This window comes from Mustela nigripes, chromosome 8 (assembly GCF_022355385.1).
Source record: "Mustela nigripes isolate SB6536 chromosome 8, MUSNIG.SB6536, whole genome shotgun sequence".
NCBI classification, from domain to species: Eukaryota; Metazoa; Chordata; class Mammalia; order Carnivora; family Mustelidae; genus Mustela; species Mustela nigripes.
Window position 1 is genome coordinate 78612101 of NC_081564.1, and position 12700 is coordinate 78624800.

The following is a 12700-nucleotide window of genomic DNA, read 5'->3' on the forward strand; positions in this document are numbered from 1 at the left end:
CCCCTCCAGGCAGCCTCCCGGCCCTCCGCCTGCGCTCCGCCAGCCCTCATCAGGGCCGCACAGAGCCAGCCCTCGGGGACTGCTCTGGTCCTGTCACGCTGCATGCGCATCACCTCTGCCCGTCGCTCCCACTAGACCGTGAGCCCAGAGGCTGCGGAGGCTGCCCCCCGAGTCTGCAGCAGCCGACACGGCACCGGGCGCACCGACGAGCGGCTCACTTCTCGGTGGCTGGATGAGCCAGAGCGTGGGTGAGAGGACGGTCTGCGGTGAACCCTTGACTTGTACCTCCCTGAGCATGGCTGCCTGTGACCTGACTCCTCTGGAAGGGGGGTTCTGGTCTGATGCCCGGTCCCCTACCTCACTCTACCGTAAATACCTGCGGTTCTCACAAGAGAACCCGAGTGAACGCCCCGAGAGCAGAGACGGCGTACCCCTCTACCTCCGCGGGGCCAGAGCACAGGACACTTCTCCCCTCTCTGAACCCCTCAGCTGCTGCCCTTCACTATGTCCTACTTTCTCATCGCGGCCACAGCAAGAGAATCAACTTCACACCCGCAGATAAAGTGGCCAAGTCTTCTATTAGCCTTTGCTCACTGGGTTTTAACGAGAGGCACTGTGTGTCTGTCTGTCCGTCTGCCTGGTTACAAGCACAGCTCACCTGCTGGAGCCCTTCAGTAATAGAAGTTACCGGAGCCATTCCACAGGTCAGGGACGACAGCATGTACCCGTCGGAGCCAATGGAGCTGTTAAAATTCCCTTGCTGAAACAGAAGGAGGAGAAAAGAGGCAACAGTCATAACCAGGAAAGGAATCAGCACATCAGAGACCATGAAGTGTGCGGGGCGCCTGAGTGGCTCAGGCAGTTGGGCATCCAACTTCCGATCTGAGCTCAGGTCAGGATCTCAGGGTCGTGAGCCTAAGCCCCGCGTGGGGCGACACACTGGGAGACGAACCCGCTTAAGGTTCTCTCTCTCCCTCTCCCTCTGCCTCGCCCCTGCTTGCTCGCATCAGAGCACACCTGCACACTCTCTCTCAAAAAATTAATTAATTAATTAATTAAATTAAATTAAAAAAGCAGAAACAATGAAGCGTGTCCACTTTAGGCAGCATGAGAGGGTAACAAGCTATGTCAAAGCTTGTAAACGAATGTGGCCTCAGCCGATGGGCCAGAATGGCTACGCAGGGCATTCTCAAAATGTAGGTCCAAGAATGGCTGGGGGTCCTGAGACCCTTTCAGGGGACCCAGGAGGACAAAATGACTGTCGTAATAATACTAAGACCTTAACTGCCTTTTCACTGACATTTGCACTGATGGGCAAAACGGCTGCCTCATTAGCACCAATCACAGGAGCGGCACCCCACCATGGCCACACACACTTGCAGCGATAAGTAAAGGGAATTTTTTAAAAATCTTTCAAAGATTTTAAAAGGTCAGTTTTGCTCTAAAGTGTTCTTGATAGAGCAATAAAATTAATCATTTTATTAAATCTCCACTCTAATGGGCAAGTCTTCTTAATACTCTGGGTGTCAAAAAGAGAATACACACCCAGTGCCTTGTACTGGGTTCCGTCCCCAAGGTGGACAGCTGCCCTGCAGAAAGGCCCTCCTCCCACTGTTTAAGTTATGAAACTTAACCTACGGTTATTCAGACTTGGGTATTTGGAAGACATTTTGTGGAAAATGAATAAAATGAGCCTGTCACTTCAAGGAGAATTGGCAGCCTTTATAGTCAGTGTTAAAAATCTGAGCTTTCAAGGAAAAAATTAAGACTTGTGAAAACCTATCTGCCACTGTGAGATTGTCAGCTTTGTAATATGTAGACTTTCATGATCAGACCAGCAGTAATATGAATGGATACAATTTTTCTGATAACTCAGTGAACCCATATTTTCCAAATGACTAATGCATAATGTTACAAAATCATGAATGGGTACAAAACATGCAGAGTGCAAAGACCAATGGAATTTAATGTAACAGAGAACAAAACAGTTCATTAATGTAGTTTCCAATTCCACACGGTAATTAACCTTTAAGAAACTATTATTCACCCAGTTTGGGTTTAATATCAAAGAAGAACGTCCACAGTTATCTGAAAAGTCCATTAAATATCCCTCCCTTTCCTAACTACTTATCTGTCTAAGGGCAGATTTTCTTTATATCCTTCACTCCAAAAAACAGATGACAGCTGACTGAATGTGGAAGCAGCAATGGGAATCCAGCTGTCTTCAATTAACACAAACATTAAAAAGACTGGTGAAATGTAATACAAAGGCACTCTTCTCAATGAAGTTTTGTCTTGGAAAATTACTATTGTAGAAAGATCCCATTAAAGTGTAATAGGTTTACTGTGGCTATTTTATTTTATTTTTTTAAAGATTTTATTTATTTATTTGACAGAGAGAGATCACAAGCAGGCAGAGAGGCAGGCAGAGAGAGAGGAGGAAGCAGGCTCCCTGCTGAGCAGAGAGCCTGATGTGGGACTCGATCCCAGGACCCTGAGACCATGACCTGAGCCGAAGGCAGCAGCTTAACCCACTGAGCCACCCAGGCGCCCCGTACTGTGGCTATTTTAAATGGATTAATAAGTAAATATTTTTTTTAGATCATGCAGTTTTGGGGCACCAACGTGGCTCAGTTGGTTGAGCATCTGCCTTTGGCTCAGGTCATGATCCTAGGGTCCTGGGATCAAGTCCCGCATTGGACTCCCTGCTCACTGGGGAGCCTGCTTCTCCCTCTGCCTCTGCCTGTTGCTCCCCCTCCTTGTGCTATCTCTCTCTCCCTCAAATATATATATAAAATCTTAAAAAAAAAGATTATGCAGTTTCAACTTCTCACATGGCCACCATGGATAAACACACACGTGGAAAGACATCTCTGGGCCTGTCACCAGTTTCGTGTGTAAAGTGGTCAAGAAATGAAGTTTGAAAACCCCTGACTAGACGAATCCTACCGAGATACAAACAGCTACTTCGGATCACTGAAAACCCTGAGTGTGTTTGTTCTGATCTGGGGGAATCAGGAAACACAACCCTCACCCTCCAGGACCGTCTTTCTAGGCCTCTGAACACAGGCGGCGCCCGGTGCTTCCAGCGAGTGTGTGTATCTCCCCAGAGCCGGTGTCTCCTGAATCCCACTCAGTCCTCGCCCGAGCTAAGCAGCACGTGCGGGCCTCACGGCAGCTGCATGGCTCACTGACATCTCATTCCGAGGGTCCTCAAACTTCCTACCTGCAGTGTAGACCTAACGCTCACCGACACCCCTCATTAGTGCATGTTGTGTTGGGGGCAGGTTCACAGGATGTCATCAGAAGGCTGTGGGGCTTGTTTGTGGGTTCCACAAAATGGCAGGCACGTGGTTTCCACAGATACCACTTTTGACTCCAGATAAGCTCATAGCCTGGATGCTCATAAGTGGGGGACAGGATGGTGCCCCAGTGGGCCTGGGCACACAGCCTTGTCAGTGAACATTTGCAAAAATGATCCCGGGAAGCAGGAAGGTCAAAGAAAAAAAAATCCTTCATCAACAAGTCCAGCATTTAATAAAGTGCCTAAAACCAATCTTTTAACGTCAAGTGCTGTGGGAAAGCCACAAGAAGGCAGCAGGCCCCTGACAGGATCTAGGACACACCATTTACACGCACAGGAAGTCTTGTGTTCTTCTGAGAGAACCGTAGTTCCCCGGCATCCTTAGTCATCAATCCGTTCCTAAGGTTAAATGTATAATTAGTTTCTAGGAGCCTCCGAATCAACATGGAATCGATAAAGTATCTCAGGGAAGAAGACCAGAGTCCAACATTACATATGAAGCAGACCAGAAAGACACAGTAATTTATGTTGTGAAATAAGCTCTGGGACAAACACACTATTTCTTTTCAGAAATCTAGTGCTACAACCATTAAGAAAGAAAACAAGAATTGTACTTACTATGGCGTCTTTAACAATTTGTTTGGCCACTTGCTCTGGTTTGCAAACAGATACGGTCTCTGAAATCAGGCGAGTCTCCAAAGGCTAAACGGGGGAAAAAAGAACAGGCTTATCAATCCCATTATCAGCCATTAAATTCAAGAACAAATCATTCTTACAACCGTCTCTCCCCTACTTCATAAAGAATTCCAGCTTTCTACCTTTGAGCAGATTCCTACTCAAATCAGGAAGCAGGTCCGTCTGGATTCTACCAGTTTCTGCCTGGTCACTGCATAAAATTCACCCCGGTGGCTGGAGTGAAACAAGGGGCCCTTGCCGCTCTCCGTGGGGCAATGCGTGGTCTCGGCTCCAGCGATGACCAGCAAAGCTGGCATGAGACCATGTCACTGCTGCAAGGCTGGGGGCATCCTCAACTCCCAGGCAGACACCTGAGCGCCAGTGTTCACACAGAGCCTGGACCACGCACCCTCAGCAAGTCTGCCTTATGACCAGCCTCACCGTTGCAACCACATTCCAGGCCAGCAAAGGACTGACATGTGGACGGAGCTGAGGCCCTGGGCAGAGCGAGCCCCAGCCCAGCCCCTGCTCAACAACACAGCTGTGTCTTAAAAGACCCGCAGAGGAGGTAACAAGAGGATGGGACAGAAAACATCGAGGGCCCTCGGGCATGGCTGGGGGATTCATTATCGGACTGCTGTATCAGAACCCCAAATCCGGGGACGCCTGGGTGGCTCAGTTGGTTAAGCAGCTGCCTTCGGCTCAGGTCATGATCCCAGCACACATCGGGCTCCTTGCTCGGCAGGGAGCCTGCTTCTCCCTCTGCCTCTGCCTGCCATTCTGTCTGCCTGTGCTCGCTTTCTCTCCCTCTCTCTGACAAATAAATAAAATCTTAAAAAAAAAAAAAAAAAAAAAAAAAAAAGAACCCCAAATCCGAGGTGGTGAAAGGCAGCCACCTAGTTCAAAAGCCTTTCCTGATTTCGTACCTGAATTCTTTGTCCTCTCATCTCTGCATATTTCTGCCTTAATAGATATTACAGCTACAAGTGTATCTGCACTTTGCCTCCTAAGTTCCTTGTGGACAAGGTCTTTCTTTTCTTTTCTTTTTTTTCTTTGTAAAATCTTCTTTATAGTGACATGAACATGTGCTCAGAAATTCTTTAAAAGGGAATTTCAATTAGACATTTGAAAACTAAAGCCTTAAATGGCAGGAAACTGTAACTTTTATTTACCATGTAGGCTTGAGAATATTAAAATAAAAGCACAGGATGTATTTTCTTAAATTAGAAAAGCATAGCAATTCATAAAAGTCAAATATGTCTTGATGAACCTGAATTCAAAGAAGAACTCTTCTGAAAGGGCCTGTCCCTTCTTCCAGACCAGTCTGGCACAACCCAGCCACACACGCATTAGATTTTAAAGCACTATGGCGCCCCCTACAGGGCTCACACACCAACACACGGTTTGATTTATCCCAAGAAGTCGGCTCAACACTATTGCTAGAGGGAAAAAACCCAACTTAACATCAAAATCCAATCTTCACAGGGAAATCACCACTCCTTGTCAGCTTTGCCTTCCAACGAAAAGACTGTTACCAAATGTTGCAAATCTGCTTAGCAGACCCCTGCTTATTCTAACACAGGGCATTTGGCTTAAATTTACTTCTTTGAAATAGTTGTAATCTTAAGAGGCAGAGCCAAAGAGAAATGAAAAGGGAAAAAAACTTCTAAATCATAGACATTTCTTTGCAAATAGACAGTCTATGGTGCATAAGTGCCAAATTTTATGCCGCAGAGCCTCACACTTACTAAGCACTGGTATAAAGGAGGGGAAAACCAATCCGCGCCCATTCAAGGCAGTAAGTTCTGATCCATTCCCTTCTCCACTCATGTCCTCTGCTGGCAGGGTGCCTACAGCACACCTAGGCTAAAGAAGAGGCTTCTTTGAACAAAGCACGAAGTTTGCATTCAGCTCAGCAGGACTGTCCTTGCTATAATGTAAATGTCCAGTGGCAATAAGCATTATAAAGAAAAATAAAGCCAGAGGACAGGAAGGTGAATATTCCAAGGGAGTGACCTTTGAGATACAGAGGGTCAGGGAAGGCCTCTCAGGGTGAAGTCTGTACAGAGACAGAAAGAAGCAAGGGGGACTCCCTGGTGGCTCAGTCATTAAGCATCCACTTCGGCTCAGGTTATGATCCTGGGGTCCTGGGATCAAGACCCACATCGGGCTCCCTGCTCAGCAGGAAGCCTGAAGCCTGCTTCTCCCTCTCGCACTCCCCCTGCTCTGTTCCCTTTCTCGCTGTGTCTCTGTCAAAAAAATATATAAAACCTTTTTAAAAAATTCAGATTTATGATGGGGAGTCCCACTAGCCACATTTCAAGTGTTTAAGAGCCACAATGTGACTACCATATTGGAGAGTGCAGACACAGAACATTTCCATTCTAGAGAATTCTATTAGACTGTGCTGCACAAGAAGGGTCTTTTTGTTTTTGTTTTTGCACAAGAGGGGTTTGAACAGGGCAGTGACAAGACCTGACTTACTCTTTAAAAGGATTACAGGCCCTCGTGTGAAGAGGCGGTGTGAGGCTAGTCCTGATAATCGCAGTTTTGTTTTGTTTTGCTTTGCTTTTAAAAAAGGTCCAATTCAGGGTAAGTTGGGAGAGGAGAGCCAAGAGGATGTGTGGTCAAGCGGGTGAGTGGTGTGGGAGAAGGACCAAGGCTGGCTTCTCCGTTACTGGCCTGAGCACTGGGCAGACGCTGGGCACCAGGCAAGGAGCTGAGAAGTTAATAAGGGAGAATGAGGGAATCCTAAGATCCGTTTCTGAAAGGCTAAGTCAGGATCGGCAATCAGGTGTTTAAGTTCAGAGGAGAGAATATCATTGTTAAGGAACATCATCTCGTTAGTTAAAAATACAGGCCATACTCAACCTCACCAAGAAAATACCTTATTAATTAAGTAAGCCCTTGAAGATTATTAGCAAAAGTCATGGCCTTGGGAAATACAGGCTGTGTTCTCTAAGACCCCACATGGAAGGTCCAGAAAGTCCAGACACGTCTACCTAGCACATTAGTTGAAAATCAGTCAATTTTCTGACTGATGAAAATGACTCCAGGCTGATGGGCGGAAAGTCAGAAATTGGGAAAGGGGTTTACAACATCAAAACAGACACCGGCAAACACTTACCTTGGTTTTGTTTTCTTCTGCGAACCCAGGGGTGTCTGTGTCTGGCGGGTAGGCAACTGTGACATAGACGTTGTATGGCTTCACCTGCATTTCAGAAACGACACGTGTCCCTTCAGTAAACAAAGTATGGTCTCGCTTCTTCCCTTATCTTCCTGCACTGACTGCCGGGGGCACATGCGACAGATGACCTCCCTGACTCTCTCAGAAGCTGGCAAGACCAGCAGGGTGATTCTGCAGGTGGAGAACCAGCCCTCATGGGATCGGAAAACTCCGCTCCACGAAGATCATCTAGGAAGAAAGGCAAAAAGCCCGCCCCAGTAACTTCTACTTCAGAAGGCGGCTGGCCCCGAGGTACAGAGATTCACCTCCTTCTAAGTCTTGCCCACCCCGCGGGCCAGGTGAGGCCCTGGGGGAAGGCCGGCTGAAAGGCAGTCTATCCGTGCCCCTCCCCGACCCCAACAGCACTCGGGCCTTGCATGCCAGCCAGTGGGACGGGTCTGCTCCTCCACCATCAGACTGCAAATCTGGCTTCCTCAACGGCTGCCTCTGAAACTCTTACTGATTTCATCGACAAAATACATGAAGATCACTCAAAACCCTCTCCCTAGGCCCCAGCTGAGAAGTAGATGAATCCCTGAGACGTTGGCCTGATCAAGAACTCCCCAGGCAACCAGCCTCCGCCCCCGAGGGCATCAGAAGTTACTCTGCCCTCCACCGCAGAACCAGCCAACAGGATTCTCCCCCTGGTGAGTCCTGGGCCAGACCGGCCAAGCACCTCTCCCAAGGCCACCTCATCCTTACTTAGATGCAGAAACTCCTTCCCCAGCTTAACGCGGGCTCTTAGGCTTGTTTACCTCACCACCAGGCCTCCACTGAAATTCTCTACTCATCAACACGCCCGGAACAAGAAGACTCCAGAAGATTCTCCCACTAGTCAGCCAGGACACACCCTCCCAAAGATGCTGCCCGTCAGCGGCCCTGCTCCACACTCTCATCTGGCCCCGATTCTTAATGGCTCGAAGGGCGACAGTTCATACCATCACAACTGCTGCCCGTGGACTCGCTGCTGGCTCACTGTTCGGCCCCAGGACGACACCGAGGGGAGCTGAGAGTGGACAGGCAGCTGGTGGTGGGGAGGCCCCCACGTACCTCACGGGGGCTGAGGAGTGACAAGACCGCTTCCTCACACAACAGCCTCTCAGAGCATCCCGGGGCCCCATCTTTTCACACGGGCCTTTTTCTCCTGGGGTTCCTCTGTGAGGCGGCGTTCTAAGCCTGCGGGAGCTGCTGGAAGGGTGGGGAGAAGCATGCAGGCAGCAGATCCCGGCCGGCCACCCTGACGGGCACGCCAGCCGAGGGTGATGTCTCTGCTGGCCGAGCTCCAGCGCACCGGGGCCGTGCGAGAGCTCGTTCACTCAGCATCGATGGGGCACGCAGCTTCAAGGCCCAGCTACGCTCATAAATAGCTCTGGATCCAGGCCAGGCTGTGAGGTTGATGAGCAAGCGATTTCTCTTCCACTTGCTTTTGAGACAGTGACTTTAAAATCTGTCTCCCACGGCCTTGCCCTCTGTGGTGCACAGACCAGACAAAAATACCCCTCAAAAGCCAAGAGGCGGTAACCAGCCCCTAGGAAGCCTGAGGCCGACTCTGCTGGGACACGGTCGTTTCTCCGCTGCTTCTGTGCCCCTTCCTCCTGCGACACATAAGGACTGTGGCCTAAGCTAATAGGAGACAGTTCATCAGAACCGTGTTTCTCAGATTCAAGGTTACGGCTGAGCTGCCGAAGGGCTGAAACGGCCCTCCAGAACAGCTTCATCCCGGGGTGGGCACAGATGTCAGGGCTGGGAGAAACCAGTCCCTCCCCTTTCCGGGAGCTGCTGACATCCCTACCATCATGAAGCACAATGACTCTCTCCACCCATGGCTGAATACCTCCAGTGGCTAATCACCCAATCATTTTATTTCTCCATCCAACACACACGTATTGAGCACCTACTGCGTGCCAGTATTGGCTTATGAATGAGGATACGATGTCAGCAACTCAGACAGAGTCTCTGCCCTCGTGGAGCTTACTTATTTGACTTATTTGACTTATTTGACCCAAAACTCTGGGTCAAATAATTGGTAAAAATCAAAATCCACCAAACTATATCATCACTTTCCTTTAATCAACTAACCCCATAACCCCAGCAGAAAAGGAAAAGCGATTAATTTGGCTTCACATGTTCTTGCTAAGACAATGCTGACTCCCAGAGATCACCACTTTCTCTAAGAACTAATAGGCCGGGCCCTCACTGGCTGATTCCCCCGCTTACCTCACCACTGTGCGTTTGTCCTCACTCCTGCTGACCGTTCTCTGTCCTCCCACTCCGCCCCTACCGTCCCTTTATCGGTTTCTTCCTCCTCCCTGGTCTCCATTTCAACCAGAAGGCCAACCCTCTGCTCGAGAACCAATTTATCATCAAAATAATCCCACCTACAATGTGTAGTTCCTAATTCCAGCGAAACGAAGGTGGGGGGGGCGGGGGGTGCTGGAGAGAGGAGCAGAGCTGTGGAGGGAAAGTTCCAGAAGGTCAGCTTCAGCTTCCTTTTCACACTGTGGGAAAGATGGCCTTGGAGGGAAGCTTTTACCTGGTCTCTGCTACTACATCTTTGGCTGTGACCCAAGTCAGGGGCGCCTGGGTGGCTCAGTCTGCTAGCATCTGCCTTCAGCTCAGGTCATGATTCCAGGGTCCTGGGATCAAGTCCCACCTCAGGCTCCCTGCTCAGTGGGGAGCCTGCCTTTCCCTCTACCTCTGTGCTGTCTCTCTCTCTCTCAAATAAATAAATCTTTAAAAAAAAAAATCTGCTTTCCAAAAAAATTACCTTTTAGAATCTTTAAATCCTACATTTATACCTGAAAGACTGAGTTAAAGAAAAAAAAGAAAAACCAAAAAATACAAAAAAGCATTCTTTCAAACTTATTCATTGTACACAAAACATTTCTAGGGTCCTACTTCAGTTTGTGGGCAAAGGATGGGGTTGACAGGAAGGCTTAAGAGTTAATTAAACCAGAAAGGGTTATCAAAAAGTACTTAGAGCCTGAGCAATTCTAGATAAGGTCTGTTTCATGCCCAGAAAACACAACCACCCTGGCAAAGTCAGTGGAATTAGCCAGGTTTCCAAAACCAGCACCGTACGTTTGTAGGGAAACAATGGTTTTGATGCAAGTCTGCTATAAATAAAACTGGATTTTGATTATTGAATTTATTTCCCTCGTGGTACATGTTAATTTTGTGTTTACACGGGGACATTTTTCATGGAGTCTAAATATGGACCAAAGTCAAGCAGCCTTCAAGTTCACACTAGCTACGAGCAGCGTGTGAATCACACTTATCCCAAAGAGGCTTTGGGGACTCTACTAGCAACTCACTTCCTTTCCCTCTTCTTTAGGAACATCCCATTCTACCCGAAGTGAAACCAGGCCACCTAGATTACACACTTTGCCCTCAATGAGCAAATCCTGGAGAAGCTCTGCAAGACAAGACTTAGGAACAAAAAGCCTTAATAAGCAGATTTTTCATTTCTAAAATAGCCATTTCCTTAGCAGGTGTCTGAGACCAAAGTGAACGGCTGAGACTACTAGCCAGATGAATCCGGCAACTTCTGACCTGAAGTATAGACACATCAGCTACCATGGCAGACAGGCAGAGGACTTCGGGGAGGCAAGGAATTTGTTACTATTTTTATTGCAAAATAACGATGCCACTTTGAGCAATTCCATGAACTACTGAAGATTCCACATTCCTGTATCTATAAGGTGACGTAACCACGTCTGCCCATATACCTCACAAACCGTTCTAGAAATCAAGTGGTTATTTGCAAAAGGATTTTCAAAGTAAACATTTCAAAAGAAATACTGATATTCTTGTTTTGAAATTTCACAACCACACAGGCCTCATTAGCTAAACATTATAATGCCCTATTATTGATTAAGAGTATTAAGCCATTTAATAAAAAGGAAATTGGGGGCTGGTTCCGCTTTGATGACCACGGCAGAGTTGATCAGTCCCTAAGAGGCACATCAGGATTGTGTCACTGACTGGACAGCTCATCTGTACTGCAACGTTTGTCCCACAGCTGGGCAGTGTGGTCTGTCACATACCATCAAGGACTCTCCTGGGGATTTTCTAAATCAGGTGTCAGGAAACTATGGCCTGTGGGACAAATCTGGCCCTCCACTTGTTTTTAAAAATAAAGTTTTATTGGCACACAGCCATAACTGTACATTCACATATCACACATGGCTGCTTTCCTGCTCTCACAGTGGGCTGGAGGGGTTACAAGAGACACCATTTACCCCTCAAAGGCTAAAATACTTATAAGCTGGCCCTGATAGAAAAAAATTTGCTAACTCCTAATATAAATCAGTAAACAATATCCCCAAATCACACTCTTACTGCAAGAAGGTTGATCACAATGAATTCTCTTCTGGGCTCTTAACACGATGTGGCGTTATTTTAACCTATCTCACAAGAGAATTTTACCTTGCCTTTCAGCGTGTAATTTGGGATGGGTATGTGTCCCCAAGCGTCCCCACTTGACAGCAATGCAGAAGTCTGCCTCACACAAGCGAGATTGTGTGAAGGTTGTCGCATGATGACAAACACTTATTTGGATGTTAAGCCTCTTTCACAACATGCTCTATTAACTGGGAAAATAAAAAGCACTCGCTCTCATCAGTATTTTTTTAAGACAGTAAGATGTAAGAGAGAGAGAGCCAAATGCTATTTTTTAGTCCAACTCTCTTGTTTTTCAGAAAAGGAAGCAGACCAAGTTAAATGATTTGTCTAAATGCTGAGAGCTAGACTGTAGCTGATTTAAGCTTCTCCCTCAAACACATGCTACGTTCATTATTCAGTCATTAAGGACACATCTTTTTGTTACAGAAACACCGCCAGAGAATAAAGTATCTGGTTAACCTGATGCATATTCACACGGAATGAGGCCAAAAATACTCTGTAAACAGTAGTACTTTGTGTATTAAATGAAGCAAGTGAAACACCTCACGCCCATTTTGCTTCTATCATTATCCTCATGTGATGAAAAACGTTACCTGCAGAATGCAAGGGTTGGGCCGACTGCCCTTCACTGACGTCAAGTCTACAAATGTCTGAGTCGAGGCAACGGCGTGTGTAAAGCGACTACAAACCGAAGGGGACAGACACGGGAAACTGAGCACAGCGCTTACCTCCATCTGCAAAGCTTCAGCCAATCCCCTGATGGCAAACTTGGAGGACGAGTAGGCCGTGAAGCCGAATAACCCCAGCTGTCCCGCCTGGGAGGAGACGAAGACGATCCTGCCCACGCGGCGCTCCTTCATGGTGGTGATCACGGCGCGGCTGGGGTACACGCTGCCTAGGTAGTTGACGCTCATGAGTCGCTGCAAGGAACAAAGAGCCGCGCAGCAGGTGAGCAAGGGCCAAGCCTCAAGGCTGCGCTTCATGGGGATTCTATCCGCTCTCCCGCTCTGAGTTCCGCAGCGGAGCCGGAGTGACTGGGAGCCGGTGGATGAGCGGAGGGAAGGGAGGAAGCCGTGAGCCTGTAAATGAGC

The 12700-nt window shown here is 47.9% G+C and overlaps 1 protein-coding gene across 1 annotated transcript in view; it reads right to left on the reverse strand.

The window, feature by feature from the left end:
* The window catches only part of KDSR (3-ketodihydrosphingosine reductase), a 39338-nt gene that overhangs the window by 7395 nt on the left and 19243 nt on the right, over nt 1–12700 (reverse strand). The window contains exons 6-9 of the mRNA XM_059409796.1: nt 12338–12529; nt 7107–7190; nt 3923–4006; nt 659–760 (exon numbers count right to left, since the gene is read on the reverse strand). Of these exons, the coding sequence (XP_059265779.1) occupies nt 659–760; nt 3923–4006; nt 7107–7190; nt 12338–12529 (462 nt within the window). The remainder of the gene's footprint in view (nt 1–658; nt 761–3922; nt 4007–7106; nt 7191–12337; nt 12530–12700) is intronic.